Source organism: Catharus ustulatus, chromosome 21 (genome assembly GCF_009819885.2).
Source record: "Catharus ustulatus isolate bCatUst1 chromosome 21, bCatUst1.pri.v2, whole genome shotgun sequence".
In the NCBI taxonomy this organism is placed as follows: domain Eukaryota; kingdom Metazoa; phylum Chordata; class Aves; order Passeriformes; family Turdidae; genus Catharus; species Catharus ustulatus.
Window position 1 is genome coordinate 7,626,415 of NC_046241.1, and position 16,347 is coordinate 7,642,761.

Here is a 16,347-nt window from a genome sequence, read left to right on the forward strand (position 1 = left end):
GGGAGCTCAGACCAGGCTCAGGGTCCCTTGTTCTCATGCCTGGCCACCTTTGGGGTGATCCTAGGCTGGACACCCAGGCCAAAGGCACCAGGAGCAGCACAGAGCATGTCCAGGAGGGCTCAGCCAGAGCAGCCTGTGAGCAAACAGCCCTCCCCAGCCACTAAGGAAGATTTAAGAGCGAATCACATCAGCCCAGTCAAACCCAATTGCTATTGATAATGTCCATGTGCAATTAGAGCCAATTAAGGGCAGACAGCAGATGACAAGTGTTTGGCCAGGAGCTGACAGGGGGGGTCAATACACCAGTCCAATTTCCCAACAACTAAATGCAATTAAAGAGTATCACTTACCCAGCTTGCCCAGGAGGGCCAGCACATAAATGGGCACGGCCAGGCGCTGGGTGCCGTCCTGGCAGGATGCAGAACTCCAGGAGCAAGCCCTGCTCCTGCCCCAGCCTCAAGCTCAGGGAGGTGGCATCCATGTACTTCACCATGGTGGCCGCGTTCCTGGTCATCCTGGTGGTGGCCCTGCAGGGCTCGGTGCCCCGTGGGACTGATTTCCCCTACAAGGTGCCCCTGGATCCCCAGGGGCTGCTGGAGCTCTCCTGGAATGTCAGCTACCCCGAGCAAGCCGTGCACTTCCAGCTCCTCATCAGGGAGCTGCGGTTTGGGCTCCTCTTTGGGATGTCGGACAGGGGCGAGTTTGAGAACGCAGACCTGGTCGTGCTCTGGAGCGATGGGCACAACTCCTACTTTGGGGTGAGTCACTTGAGGGTTTGCATGGATGGTTTTGGGGTTCCCTCCCTGTCAGTGCAGCTCTCTGAGTCTGGTTCGTGGTTTGGTGGAGCACACGCTGGGCCAGCCCCTCTGCTCAAGGTCCAGAAGGTCTTGGGGGGTTTCTACCCCAGAGGACCCCACAGATCAGATCCACACGGGGGGTTTGGCGTGGGAATTATCCCAAAAGTGAAAAGAATAAACACAGCAGCACATCAGCAAGGCTGAGGGAACCAGGAGCTGGGTTTCTCTGATGTGTTTAGCTGCAAGGACACACACAGAGGATGCATCAACACCCTGCTTCACTATGTGCTGCTGCCAGTCACATTAAAAATTAACCACAGCTCCCATTAATGACTCTGAGACAGGGCAAAAGTCACCAGGCAGAGAGGCTGCTCCTGCCAGCAGGAAGAGCCCAGCTGAGAGCTACATCCACAGGATAACAGGACAGCCTGGGTGCTGTGAGAAATTAAAGATGCAAATCTATTTGGGTGATATGTAGATGGGAGTGTGGGGAGAACTGATTTCCAGTTGTGTTGTTTGCTGCTGCAAACCCCGTCCTTCCTGCCTCTGTCTGTTTGTTGGGCTCCTGTCTGGGTGGTTTTTCCAGCCCTATCCCCAGCCCACCACATCAAGCTGATTGTGATTGTGCTTGGCTGCAGAAAGCAATTCTCATTTTTTGCCCGTGTGAGGCTTTCCAGTGAGTTAAATTTTACCTCTCTGCTTACTTCAAATTAACCATAAAACACATTCTTTCGCAATCAGCCGCAATGAGATCCGCAGTGCAATGAAAGCATGAAGAGAAGGGGTTTATTATCTGCGCTGTTTTCCTGCTAATTTCCAGCCTTTCAGGATCTGTGGTGGGCCAAATGCTCCAGGATTTCACAGCATCATGTCAAGAAAACATAAAGGATCATTTCTAATCTGCCCAAAGACAAAGAGCACTGAATGAAACGCCCGGCAGCGCTCGGGTTTTCTCTTTCGCTTGGTGCTGAGCAGCATCCTGCAAGCAGATCTCAATAAATCTCTCCAGCCCTGGTTTTCTCTCTCCCAGCAGCTTTTCTTCTGGATAAGTGTGCTGGCTGTTAAAAAGATCCAAATTTGTTCAGCCCCCCATGTACTATGAGATTAACTTGCGCTCCGTATTCCTACAGGAACAAATGTCATGCGAGCTCCACGGAGCTGATTTCCCTCTCCCCCTCTAAGGACAATATGTTCTGGAAATATGACTCTATAGTTCTGGCTGAGATGATGCCAAGTTGCTTTATCCTTTTTCTTCTGGTTTTTCCTCCCAAGAGAAGAGAACCAGTGCCACTTGTGTACATAAAGCCAGCTACTTCCTGGGTGCCTTTTCTGACTAAACACGAGACCCACAGGAGAAACAAAAGATCAAAGAAACAACCCTGCTCAAATCCAAATTATCACAGGGTTTTATGCTCCAAACCTTCAAACCCTGAGGCACAGGAGTACCCTGCTGCTTTGCTTCTTGGGGTGGCTTTGTCACCATCCTCTACAGCAAGCGGTTTTTGGGAGAGAACAATCTGACCGCAAAAAATTAAGGATTTTGCAGAGGGGCAGCAATTTCTAGGGTTGACATTACATCCCAGCAAGGGTCTGATCTTAAACTGAGGGAGGCTGGTTTGTGCCAAGGGTTTTGGAGAGCCCAGCAGCCCCTTCCACAGGGTCCCCCCAAGACAAATCACCCAAAACACAGCACACACCTTCAGTGTCCTTGGGGGCTCTCCTCCCTCCCTCCTTTCCCGACCTTTCCCCACTCACATCCCAGTTTTTACAGGCCTTTCTGCACACTGTTAGTGCTGGGTCAGGTGTTTCCCCTGCTCTTGAGCTCCAGATCCTGTGGCAGAGGCCATCCCAGCATGGATCTGCCCAGGAGATGCTGCAGGTAGGCATGGAGCAGCCAAAGCAGAGGTTTCCTGCAGCTCTGGGGTGCTGAGGGTGGACAGGAGGAGGACCTGTGGTACGTGTGGAGGTCCCTCCTGGCTGAGCAGGCTGCTCTGTCTTTCCCAGGATGCCTGGAGTGATGCCAAGGGGCAGCTCCACATGGATTCCCAGCAGGACTACCAGCTCCTCGGGGCTCGCCGGGCTCCTGAGGGGCTCTACCTCCTCTTCAGAAGAGCCTTCAGCACCTGTGACCCCAAGGACTACCTGATAGAGGTATGGCATCCCCAGCCCCATCCCTGCCAGCTCCAGCCCCGTCCTGCAGGGCTGTGCTGTTTGGGCACAGCATCAGGTGTTGGTGCTGTGTGAGGCAAGGAGGAAGTGAGTTACAGATGCCAGCCCTGGCCCATGAGTAATGTTTGGCACCATCTATTCACAACCCCTTGAAAAGCTCTCTCAAGTGTAGCTTTTAGCTCGTTTGCATCATCAGCTCCTGTTGAACATGCTTTGGGTCTAAATAAATCCCTCCTGCATCACTGCTCGGCAGTCTGGAGCCAACTGTTGGGAGTGTTACGAAGAGGGGTTGGTGTATCAACAGGAGGCAAACAGGAGGCTGTGACAGGAGCTGGGACAAAGGGACAGCAAACAGAGGTGCTGCTCCACGCTCCTGAGTCCTGCTCTGAGCTGGGATTTTGGATAATCCTTCCCAGTGTGGGGTGTCAGACAGCTCAGGGTCTCAGCTACAGCCCCTGACTGCAGCAGGAATGTGTGCAAGGCTCATCTCACATGAAAGCTTTTGTGGGCAGGATATTTTAGAGCCAACGTGGGCACAGAGTGTCCTCGAGTTTTTGCTGCTGGTGTTCAAAAGCTTCTCTTGTGGTGAGAAGTGTCTGCCAAAACACTGAGAGCCCTGGAGGGAACAATCTGTGTGTGAACCACGAAAACACTTGCTGGTCTTTATTCTCTGATCCTTTAAGAAAAGATTGTTCCCTTTTTCCTTTCTCCTTCATCTCCTGTCCAGAGCTCTCAGCGTTCCTGTTTTCAGTAGATTTTCATCAGAGCTTCTTGTGGTACCTTCCACCTGAAAAGAAGCTGGGAGAAAAGGGAGGACTTCAGGGATGAGTTTTGTGTCTGCTGTTACCCCCCAGGCTGGGCTGCAGGGAGGGATGAGCCCTGCACTGATGGGTTTGTCCCAGCCTGGAGCTCATGAGGGGCTGGGAAGGAGCAGGGAGGATGTGCCACCCTTTTGGAATTGATAGAAAAAACTTTTCAGGCTCTCCCACCTGGTGGGGAATGCTCAATAAGCACATCAGCTGGAATGTAGAGCTTTCCTGGGACAGCACAGCAGAGTGAGCTCCTGCTGCAGGCAGGGTGGGATCACAAGACCCATTTCTGGGTTCATGCCACCAGTGCTGGTGCTGATGGCCCATGCAGCTCCTGTTCTGCATGAAAACCCCACTGATGCATTCTGCTCTGGCTTCAGGATGGCACCGTGCACCTCATCTACGGCATCCTGGAGAAACCCGTGCGCTCCCTGCAAGCCATCAACATCTCTGCCCTCCACGGGGGGCTGCAGAGGGTGCAGCTGCTGAAACCCAACATCAGCATCCCTCAGCTGCCCAGTGACATGAAGACCATGGAGATAACAGCCCCAGATGTTGTCATTCCCAGCCAGGAGACGACCTACTGGTGTTACATGGCAGAACTGCCAGAGGGCTTCCCCAAACACCACATTATCATGGTAAGGGGCAGGAGAAGAGGGCTGCTTCCCCCAGGCTGGGTCAGGAATTGTGTGTGTTCACAACCTGCATTCCCCAGGCTGGGTCAGGAATTGTGTGTGTTCACATCCTGCATTCCCCAGGCTGGGTCAGGAATTGTGTGTGTTCACAACCTGCTTTCCCCAGGTTGGATCAGTAATTGTGTGTGTTCACAACCTGCTTTCCCCAGGCTGGATCAGGAATTGTGTGTGTTCACATCTTGCTTTCCCCAGGTTGGATCAGGAATTGTGTGTGTTCACAACCTGCTTTCCCCAGGCTGGGTCAGGAATTGTGTGTGTTCACAACCTGCTTTCCCCAGGCTGGATCAATAATTGTGTGTGTTCACAACCTGCATTCCCCAGGCTGGATCAGGAATTGTGTGTGTTCACAACCTGCTTTCCCCAGGCCGGGTCAGTAATTGTGTGTGTTCACATCTTGCTTTCCCCAGGCTGGGTCAGGAATTGTGTTCACATCCTGCAAATTCCATGTCACAGGGAGGCTTTCAGACCCTGACATCTTTCCAAATGTGGTCCCAAAACCTCTTCCAGGTCCATCCCATCACTCAGTAGCATCCTCATGTCTCCTAGAGTGTCTCAGCAGGAGGGGACCAGGTAATGCTTTCCCACCTGGCACATCCAGCAGGTTCCAGGGCAGGCTCAGAGCTGACTCCTTGCAGAACAAACAGACCCACAGCAGGATTTTGGCACACAGAGAGCCTTGAGGAGCATAAAACCACAGGAAACAAAGGAACAGGGCTGGTGAGAGCAGGGCAGAGCCAGCCAGGATGGGAACTGGCTCCTAAAAGATGAGGCCTAATCCAAAAAAGGAGACTTAGAGACATAAATGCAACTTGTGGGCATTGCCCAGACGTGTTGCTTGGGCCATCTCCTGCAAAGAAAAAGCAGAAACCTGCTGGCAGCCCTGAGGAGAGGAGGAGCTGCTGGGAGAGGGCTCAGCAGGTGTGGGGGTGGCTCAGGAGGTGACCTGGCTTATCCAGAGTCAGAACCAGAGCACGGGGAGAAGGAAAAGCTTCAGCCACTCGAGTGCTGAGCGCTCCGTGATTCCAAGGGAGAGACGGCTCAGGAGGAGGATTTTCTCTGTTTCTCTCTGACAGATGGTGTGAAGTGAATCATCTGTGTGTAAGTAAGAAGTGTGTAACTCCTGATACCTTCCCGCTGCTGCAGATCACTTCTGCAGCTGGCATTTTTAGCCAGAGATGTTCCTCAGGCTTGAGTCATTCTCTCTGCCCCAAATCCCCTTCCCCGTGCCCCAGGCAGCTGTGGGGTAGAAACAAAACCCAAGAGCTGCAGGCAGAGATCCAACAACACAGCCAGGACTCTCTTTTGAGAAAAAAAAATCCCCAGGGCCACCTCAGCCCTGCAAAACTGGTGAAGGACTCAGACATCACAAACTGACCAAGATCTTCTGGTCTATGTCTGCTGGAGAAAGGATGAGTTGGTTCTCTGTGGGTTCTGGTGGGCTCTGGGTTGGCCCCTAAGCCAGCCAGGAAATTAAATATTTCCACAACTGACCTAAATGCTCCTTAAGCACTAAAAACACGTTGTTTCCCTTTTGAAGCACCCAGGTGCCATAACCAAAATATGAGGTGAAAGCTCTTGGCCCTTGGAGCCTCAGGCCTGTGGCACAAACTGAGGCCAGCAAACAGATATTCCTGGATGTCACAGATATCCTGGCCCCAGGGATGGGATCTCAGTGTGTCTTCTTGGTGCCTTGAGAGGCTGACCTGGAACAGTGGCTAGACAGAGTTAAGAGATTAAAGTAGAGGTTTATTAAAAGGATACACTTTGGGCAGTACAAGAGCCTTGCTGGGGCTCTGCCCAAGATAGACCCAAGATGAATGGCCAGTCATGAGTTTTCACACTTTTATAAGTTTTGGTCCATTTCCATCTTGGGGTTAATTGAAGAGTATGCAGTCACATCCTCCCTGTTTGCTCTCCTCACCTCTCTGTTGTTTGCACATTTTGGGCCTCAGGCTGTCCTTAGTTCTGGGGCTGGAAAAGGATTGTTTTGTGTGACTGAGCCGTGAGGAGAACTTACTAACACTTTATGTGAAGCTCAGACTCACACACCAAGGCAGTACAGCATTTGAAAAAAACCATGAAATTTAAACTGAAGGCTTCCCTCTTCTCTCGGGCCTGCTTTGCAGTACGAGCCAGTGGTCACGGCGGGCAACGAGGCCCTCGTCCACCACATGGAGGTGTTCCAGTGCACGGCCGAGTTCGACACCTTCCCCCACTACAACGGGCCCTGCGACTCCAAAATGAAGCCAGACAGGCTCAACTACTGCAGGCACGTGCTGGCAGCCTGGGCCATGGGGGCACAGGTGGGTGTGACAAGGGACATGTCCCCTCCATGGGTGACAACTGTGCTGCTGCCTCCCAAACCTTCCCCATCCTCGCCCTGTTCCCTGCTGGGGTTTGGCTGTCTGACCTTCCCAGCCCTTCCTGGGTGTGTTGGGTTTCCTTCCTCCCCCCAGCCCTCCTCCTCCTCCTCTTTGGTGCCATAAATCAGTGGGGTGGGACACTGGGGTGGGCACGGCTCTGAGCCTGAGAGAGCTCAAGGAGTTTTTGGACAAGGCTCTCAGGCACTTGTGGGATTCCTGGGGCTGGAATTCACGCTGGGTTTTGATGATCCTTGTGGGTCTCCCTTCCAACTCAGGGTATTTTATGATCTGTGACAATACTCAGGTGTTGTGCCACTCATGTGGAATGAGAGAGGCTTTTGGAAGCAAGGGCAGCTCTCCAAGCACAGCCAAGGGCACAAGCCCCATCCCTCAGGATTATACCTGCACATTCCCTTCAGCTTTCCAGCCTTGTTCCCAGGAAAGCCACCCCTAACACCCTCCCTTCTGCTTCCAGGCTTTCTATTACCCTGAAGAAGCAGGTCTAGCCTTTGGTGGCCCAGGCTCCTCCAGATATTTGCGTCTGGAGATCCATTACCACAATCCCCTGGTGTTCAAAGGTGAGGGGCTGGGTGCTGCTGCCCACTGCTTTACCTGCTAGACCACGGCAGGGAAATGCCAGGGAAGCTCTGACACCTTCTGGGGAGGCCCCTGGCCCTAAATCATGGCCCAGATCTGCCCCTGCAGGAAGAACACATGAAATCCCCACCGTGCTGCTCAGCAGAGTCATCCTCACTGAAGTGCATGCCCAGAGGTGGGGAAGGGTGTTGGGAAAGGAACCTGCAGGCAGAAAACTGCCCTGACAGAGCTCCTGCAAGGATGTGATGCAGGGAAACACCAGGATTTAGCTGGGCTGTCTCAGGAGCCCCCCCCAGTTTCCACACGAGGTGTGGGGCTGGGTCTGAGCTCAGAGCAGGAGTGGCAGCAGTGCCAAGTCACCAGAGAGACCAGGCTGGGAGGGGGGATGTGGATGTTGTGTTCCTGTTCTCCTGCTTCGATAACGTTGTCAGGAGACACATTGGAAAAAAAAGAAGGATTCCAAACAACCCAGTTTCTTCATTAACATAAAAACAAGCAGCTTCTTGACTACCCAAGGATATTTTTAGGAGGCCAGAGCATATGTACCGTGCATCAATCATAGCACATTCGGCAACTTGAGAAGAAACATGGCTATAAATACGGAGTTCACGTCTTCCATCATTTATCTGCTCCTGCGTGTTAACCAATAGTGTCTCCCCCGTTATTCTTATCCCTGGGTGGGCTCCAGCCTGGAGACAGGGAGCTCAGAGCTGGCCTGAACCCCTCCTGACCTATTGACCCCGCTCTTTCCCTTTGCCTGCGTGGCCTTTTGGGATTTTGGGATGTGGTTTTTAGAGAAGCTGCAATGAGGCACATTCCTGAGGGAGTTCTCCAAAGCATCCCCTGCTCTGTCCTTCTGCTGTGGGCTCTCCAAAGGCACCCCTGGCACAGTCCAGCCTCAGGTCAGTGCCCTCAGCAGGGAGCCAGGTGCATCTGGGGCCACTCAGTGAACACTTGCATGAAAATCTGTAGGATTCAAAACAATTTCAAACAGATGAAGGAAGCTGGGAGTGAGAGGCTCCCCATGGCAGCACAGCATCGTTTTTCACCTCTCCTTGTTTTTCAGCTTTTAACCCTGTCCCTGCAGTGACTTGTCCTTGTCCCCTGGCCCACCAGGTCGCCGGGACTCCTCGGGGATCCGGCTCTACTACACGGCCACCCTTCGTCCCTATGATGCTGGAATCATGGAGCTGGGCTTGGTGTACAGCCCAGTGATGGCCATTCCCCCTGGAGAGGACAGCTTCATCCTCACAGGATACTGCACTGATAAATGCACCCAGCTGGTGAGTGCCTGTCCCTGCACCTCAGAGGAGAAAGGTTCCCCGTGCCTTTTCCTGGCTCCAGGCTCCTAATTTGAAGTTCTAAACTCACTGTGAGGTAGTGCTGGAAAGAAAAATCTTCTGTGTACAATAAACAGAGAGCAGCTGGTTGGGATGTGCTGGATCCCCCTGGAAGCAGCTCTCCTGGGGAGCCATCTGCTCCAGCTCCCTGGGTACCATTCCCACCGAGCTCCCTGCCGAGCTGCCCGTGTCCCCGTGGTGCTTTCCCTCACAGGGATGCGAAATTTGGCTCCTGCTCCCGGGGATCTTGCCAAGAGCTCTCTCAAAGATGGTTCCAAAGGGCCCACCTTGCTCTCCCAGGGAAGTTCTAGTGTGTGTTTTTGGGGGGCTTCCCACAAGGAATCATTTGAGGCACTGCTAATGAGGGCAGGGAAGGAAGGAGGGTCTGGCTCAGCTGCTCCTGCTGCCCTGCAGCCTTGGTTTGGCACCAATGAGGGTTTGTCCCTCTGCAGGGATCTCACTGAGATGCTTTTCCAGGGGAGCAGTGATCCCCTAAACCCCCTGTGAGAGCCAGAGCAGGGACAGCGAGCTCCCAGCACGGGGATGTGATGGTGGGGAGGGGGACAGGGCCGACCACGGGGGCTTGAGCTGTCCTTCCTTCCTTCCTTCCTCCTTCCTTCCTTTTTTCCTTCCTTCCTTCCTTCTTTCCTTCCTCCCCCAGGCTCTGCCCGCTGCTGGCATCCGCATCTTCGCCTCCCAGCTGCACACACACCTGGCAGGGAGGAAGGTGGTGACGGTGCTGTCCCGGGACGGGAGGGAGCAGCAGGTTGTGAATGCTGACACACACTACAGCCCTCACTTCCAGGTACAGGGGCTGCAGGGTCTGGCTGGGGGACAGCCCTGGGCACAGTGCCATGGCACTGATGTGTCTGATGCTCTGATGTGTCCCCTTCCCTCCCCTCCCAGGAGATCCGCATGCTGAAGGAGGTGGTCGCGGTTTTTCCGGTGAGTTGGTCCAAAATCCATCCAAAGGGCACGTCCTGACCCTACAGCCCTGAGTGCCCTGCCTCTTTCCATCACCCCATCCCATCTGGGGACTCCCAGGGGGGCTGGAGTGAGGGTCCCTGGGTCATATCTGCCATCTCCACGCAGATACTTTGGGGACAGGCAGGGCCCCTCTGGTATGGCACAGAAATGGTGTGTGGGCAGCCGGGAGCTAAATTAGGCTCCTCATTTATCTGGGCTTCGTCTGGCAGAGGGAGGCTCCTCGGGGGGGAGGATGAACCATGCTGGTGCCCTCTGTCCTTGCTTGGTGGAAGGAGAGGAAGAGACAGCATCAGAGTGGGAGTGGGTGGGAAATCAGGGGTGGAACCTGCCCCAGGGCTGTCCAGCTGGGGAAGGACCTGACTGCAAATCTCAGGGCAGTTCTGGAGCTGCTGTGCCCCACGAGGCTGCTCAAAGCACTCAGCACCCACGGGAGCCATGCCCAGGGCTGTGCCCTGGGTGTCCCCCTGCTCCTCAGCACTGACTGTGCCAGGGAGGATGTTGTGCCATCAAGTCAGCTTCAGATTTGGCACTTCAAACTCGTGCCTAAGCGCAGTTTAAAGGTGTTTTCAACCCTGCAGGAATTCTTAAAAAGCGAGGAAAGCAGGAAACACCATGCCTGGGATGCAGCCCTGGGGAATCTCCGCAGGGGATGCAGGTTTAGCAAGGACTCCTGTGGGGCTGCAGGCTCCTGGTATGGGGAGCAGAGATTTCTATGTGCAACCCTCCCCAATGTTCCTGGTATGGGGAGCAGAGATTTGGATGTGCAACACTCCCCAGTGCTCCTGATATGGGGAGCAGAGATTTCTGTGTGCAACACTCCCCAGTGCTCCTGATATGGGGAGCAGAGATTTCTGTGTGCAACACTCCCCAGTGCTCCTGGTATGGGGAGCAGAGATTTGGAGGTGCAGCACTCCCCAGTGTTCCTGGTATGGGGAGCAGAGATTTCTATGTGGAACCCTCCCCAACCCCTAAATTTTCCCATGTTTGACCCCCCCAGGGCGATGAACTCATCACCACCTGCACGTACAACACTGAGGATCGGAGCAGAGCCACCGTGGTGAGTGCAGGGCCAGCTCCCCTCCTTTGGGGGTGACCAGGGTGGGTTGGGGGCACCCCTGCACGAAGCCAGGCTGAATCACAGCCAGGAGCAAAGGGAGGGTGGGAAGGAGGGAACTCACAAGGCTCTGCTGCCTGCAGAGGGGATGTGAAGGTGCTAATTGTGAAGTAGCATGTGTCACTCTAATTCCCATCACAAACTGTTCCACCAGGGATTAATTGTAATTAAAGAGAAGTGGTATTTTTTGACAGTGCATGTTATTTCCTTACATAGGCAGTGGGAAAAAAAAAATCCTTAAAAGAGCCTGTCAGAGGTACAATCAACAGGGACAAGGCTAAATATAGCAGAGGGATTATAGGAAATCTGCATTTTAATGTAAACCACACAGTCTAGCCTGGAAGTCTGTCCTTGCACAGAGGGCAGACAAGCAGAGAGCTGCCCATGCCATGCACCTGAAGGGGTGTGAACACCTGTAATCTCTGTCTCTATAATCTCATCCCTATCTTTTATCCAGATATAGAGATAGACAGAGATTTTAGATACAGACCCATGTGAGTGTGCACCCAGAGGTGTGAGCTCTGTGCCCTCCTGCCCCTGTGCTACCCCAGCAGGGCACAGCCAGACCCTGCTTCCACCACCTTCCTGCCTGTGCCACAGGGAGGGTTTGGCATCCTGGAGGAGATGTGTGTGAACTACGTGCACTACTACCCCCAGACCCAGCTGGAGCTGTGCAAAAGCGCTGTGGATCCAGGCTACCTGCACCGGTACTTCAGCCTTGTGAACAGGTAAAGAGCCCCTGCACAGGGCTGGGGGGACAGGGACCACTGGGACAAAAGGCAAACCCAGGGTTTTGAGGATGGCTCTGTAGTGAGAACCACCAGGAAGGGAGAGCAGTTCTTCTCAGCAAGAGTCAGCGTGTGGCCAAGTGCATAAATGTAAAATATTCCTTAAAACCTGATGCTCCACGCCAGGGGAGGATGCTGCAGCCCATCCACCCATGAGGAGAGGGGAGATGCTGACCTTGCACAGGGTGTCCTACCCACGGGCTGGTCCCAAATCCTGTCCTGCAGGTGCTGGCTGCTCCAGGCTGTCCCTGAGCTGTTCCAGGACACTGTTCAGGCAGGGAGGAGCTGGTCACATCCAGCACAGCACTGCTGTGTTTCAGCATGGCCTTTCTCTGCCCAGGTTTAACGATGAGGAGATCTGCATGTGCCCCCAGGTGTCTGTCCCACAGCAGTTTTACTCCATCCCCTGGAACACCTTCAACAGGGATGTGCTGAAATCCCTCTACAGCTTCGCTCCGATCTCCATGCACTGCAACAAATCCTCTGCTGTGCGCTTCCCGGTAGGTACAGCCTCCCTCCCAAAGCTTCCCAACACAATTTCCACGTGTAAAGCTGGGTCTGCAGTGCTCAGGACACATCCAAACCCAGCAGGCCTGTGCAGAGGGCTGGTGCTGCCTGGAAATCCCTGGCATGAGCAGGACACAAAGCCCAGCCCAGCCCTGAGCTTAGACAATACATCTGGAGCCCACCACGGATGCTCCCAGCCAGATCCAATTAGGAGATGCATTTGCATAAAGTGATTTGGAGGCAGCTTTTGCTGACTGTTAAAGTAGGGCCAGATCCAAGGAGAAACGTGAGGTGGTTTTTAGGATTTTGGCAAATCACCCCAGGTCTCAGCAGAGCGAGCTCATTACGCACAGCATCTGTGCAGCCTCCAAATGTGGTGATCCAGCAAAACGTGAAGGATAAAGGACTGGGAGGTCTTTAAAATAAAATCAGGCCCAGAGACAAGGGACAGGATGATGGTGATGAAGATTTAAAACCACTGCTGGCATCAGCTTCCAATGCCATTTATCAATGTAATAAATTTGGATGACACCTTGTTCCTGGATCCAGTGCTATCCCTGCAGCACAGGAGGATGCTGAGCTGACTGCAGGGATAACCATCAGCTTTCTGCCACAGCAAATTCCCTTCAGCAAAGTTTCACTCTGGAGTGGGCAGAAACCTTTCCAGTTTCCTAGAACTGGCCACCAGGCACCTCTCAGCCATGCAGAGCTTTGCTGCAGGGACAGAAGTGGTGCAGAAGTTTTGTGCAGCAGCAGAATTATGACTTGAACCTCTTAATTTATGGCCCAGACAACTCCCTTGATTTCAGAGAGGTCTTGGGGGCTGTCAGGAAGGGATTGGAGCAGACCAGAGGCAATGTTGGCACAAAGTGGGTCATGAGCATCCCAGTGAGGGTGAAGGAGCCTCTGCTTCGCTGGTGCTTCAGAGCGAGCCCAGCTTGGAGACATCTCATTTATTCCATGCTGTTTCTGCCAAGAGAAAAGCACCAGCTTCTAATTAAGCTCGTGTTTTTGCAGTTCAGTGATCCCAAATCTGATGATTTCTGGAAGGGACTGAGTGCTGTTAATTATCCAACCAAATCTCAAGGTAACACTTGAGAGCGGCAGCGGGGACGGTGCCATCCCCAAGTTCCCCTGCACCCCCAAGGGCTCACAGAAAACTCTCTCTGTTCACATTTCCACTCGGGAGCACTGAAAACAACAACTGTCAGGACACTCCACATGCCTTTGATCTCTCCAAAAGCAGGCTCAGGGCTCGGGATGCATCAGCAGGGCAGACGCTGCAGCAGATGGGCTCGGGGCTGGAGCTGAGCCCTGGAGCAGGAGCACCCTGAGGATGCTAAACTCTCCCCTAAGCCATAAGGGCACAGAAAAGGAGTTGTTTCTGCAGCTGGTGCTCCCCTGCAAAGCTCTCCCCTCTCTGGTCACTCCCCATGAGCTTTGGAAAGGTCCCTGCATCCCACTCCAGGTGTCCCCAGGGTTTTCCTGCTGCTGGTGCAGGCTCTGGCCCATTTCTCTTGACACACCAGGAGGAATTTCAGCTGAAGACATAAATTCCACTTTCATGTCGCTGATGACTCACGGCTCTACCTCTCCTCTCCAGACCTCCCTCCTCCCGCTCACGCTGTGGCTCAGCCTCTCGCTGACATTTCCGCATGAACACTCAGCCAAGCCAGAGCATCACCCCCCCGGAGCTGAGCCCCCCGTGCCCTCCCAGCCCCTGCCCACATCTCCAGCGGCCACCAGGCCAGGCCAGTGTCACATCTGAGTTAGATCCTGCTCGGCAGGCTCAGCCCCGGGCACTGCCTGCACCTGGCAGGTTGCTTTTTGCAGGGAGCATCCCCAAGACATCGTCCATGGATGCACAGAGCAGGGGGATTTGTCCTGGCTGTGGCCACCACGGGCCCTTCCCTGGGGCTCTGCTCCATGGCACCTCCTGCTCCACAGGCACATCCATGCTAAAAATTCCTGCCGGTACCTGGTAAGGTTTTCCAGGGCATTTTCCAGAGTCCTGTCCTTGTGGGACTCCCTGGTTTGAGCTGTCTCCACCTGACTCAGCAGGTGACACTTTTTGGGGTGGAAACTCCCCGGCTGTGGTGGATTTGTGGAACACAGAGCACCTCAGACGTCTGCACCACTCAGGGGATGTGTAGGTGCTTCCGCACTAGGAATAATTAGTGATGTCTCATGAGAAAACACCCTGATTTGGGCTAAAAACCACTTCAGACGTTAAAGCTTGTGTCATTTCTCCAAGCACACAGAAACACCGAGCCTCCAACACCTTCCTCCCTTTTCTGGGGAGGAGAATTTCCACCCGCCGTGCTCTCAGGCGCTGACCTCTGTTGCAGGGCGAGTGGGAGAAGCAGCCGCTCCCCAGCATCACCGAGAGGCTGCGGGAGCGCGTCCCTCGCTGCCCGGGCAGCCCGGAGCCCCATCCCGCTGCCCCCATCCCCCTGGACCTGGGCCAGCTCCGGAGGGACTGACGCGGTGCTGCCACCGGCACGGGCAGCGCCTCCGGTGCATCCATCCCTCCTCCAGGCAGGAGCATCCATCCCAGGGGAGCATCCCTGTGCCAGCCGGTGTGCCCTGGCCCTGCCTCCGGAGGGGGTTCGAGCTCATCAGGCAGAGTTCACAAAGTCCTCCGGGGATGGGAAGCGCTATATTTAGTGCGTTATTAGCAGTGCTGGCTCTGAGTAATGCTGCTTCCCACCCCCGCAACAATAACGGCGAGGTTTTGCTATTGTGCCGCCCCAGGGAGGGGGGAAGGAGCTTGTTTGCCCGCAGGGAAACTGAGGCACGGAGCACAGGGATGTGTGGGAGCAGCACAAAAGCTTTGCTGGTGTCCCACGGTCCCGTCTAGCTCAGGGTGGCTCCACAGGTGCTGCCCCACGCTGTGGCAGGGATGGAGGGGGGATGGATGGAAGATGGATGGATGGAAGGAGGAATGGAAGGAGGGAGGGAGAGATGGATGGAAGGAGGGAGAGATGGAAGGAGGGAGGGATGGATGGATGGATGATGGATGGATGGATGATGGATGGAGGGATGGATGGATGGATGGATGGATGATGGATGATGGATGGATGGATGGATGGATGGATGATGGATGATGGATGATGAGTGGATGGATGGATGGATGATGGATGGATGGATGGATGATGGATGGATGATGGATGGAGGGATGGATGGATGATGGATGGATGATGGATGATGGATGGATGGATGGATGATGGATGGATGGATGATGGATGATGAGTGGATGGATGGATGGATGATGGATGGATGGATGGAAAAAGGGAGGGATGGATGGATGGATGATGGATGGATGGATGGATGGATGATGGATGGATGATGGATGGATGGATGGAGGGAGGGATGGAGGGAAGGATGGATGGATGGAGGGATGGATGGATGGAAGGAGGGATGGATGATGGATTGATGGTGGATGGATGGATGGATGGATGATGGATGATGGATGGATGGATGATGGATGGATGGATGGATGGATGATGGATGGATGACGGATGGATGGGTTCCACAACACCCACCCAGCACTCCCCTCCCTCCTGCAGGGATTGCAGCTCCCACCACACTCCTTCCCCCGCTCCTCCACACTCGGGATTATTCTCTCAATGCCAATGGCTGGGAACAAACAATACCTCTAGGATGGGGTTTGGGAAAGGGGAGGGGGGGAAGGCAGAATGACAAATCTTTTGTCAGGAAAAATTGCTCCATTAAATATCTAAATGTAAAATAAATTGCTTTTTGCTGCTGAGCTCTGAAGGGAGAAAGTTCAGGAGGAGAAAAAGAGAGGCTGGAGGTGCTGCAGGAGAGTCCATGGCTTGGTGCCTGTCCTTGCTGCCCTGGGACAGGTGGTCCCCAAATTTCCTTCCCATCCACCTTGGGTGTAAGAGAAACCTCAGGCCAGAGCACTGCACACCAGAAAAGGCTTTTTAAAGCAAAACCTGATCTTCCAGGCACAGAGTGGATGCCTGGCTTGGCAGGGAGGCAGAATGCTCCTTCACTCAGAACAGGACTGTGGCCACCCCTCCCCTGCCCTCCGCCTGCCAGAGGGAGGGCAGTCACCTCCTATTCAAGAGAAAAATTCATCTCAATCTTGTTTTTTAATGTTTTCCGTAAAACCAAAGCATTTCAGAGTTCACGCTCTTGCCCGTGGCACGAGG

At 54.0% G+C, this 16,347-nt stretch overlaps 1 protein-coding gene across 1 annotated transcript; it reads left to right on the top strand.

Moving 5' to 3' along the window:
• Positions 1-293: 293 nt before the first annotated feature.
• DBH (dopamine beta-hydroxylase) lies at positions 294-15,084 on the top strand. The gene is made up of 12 exons (XM_033077146.1): positions 294-758; positions 2,802-2,948; positions 4,156-4,413; positions 6,597-6,773; positions 7,309-7,411; positions 8,547-8,713; positions 9,432-9,575; positions 9,677-9,715; positions 10,755-10,814; positions 11,472-11,599; positions 12,000-12,159; positions 14,515-15,084. The coding sequence occupies exons 1-12, from the start codon at positions 327-329 to the stop codon at positions 14,647-14,649; spliced, it is 1,950 nt and encodes a 649-aa protein (XP_032933037.1). The 5' UTR covers positions 294-326; the 3' UTR covers positions 14,650-15,084.
• Positions 15,085-16,347: the final 1,263 nt, after the last annotated feature.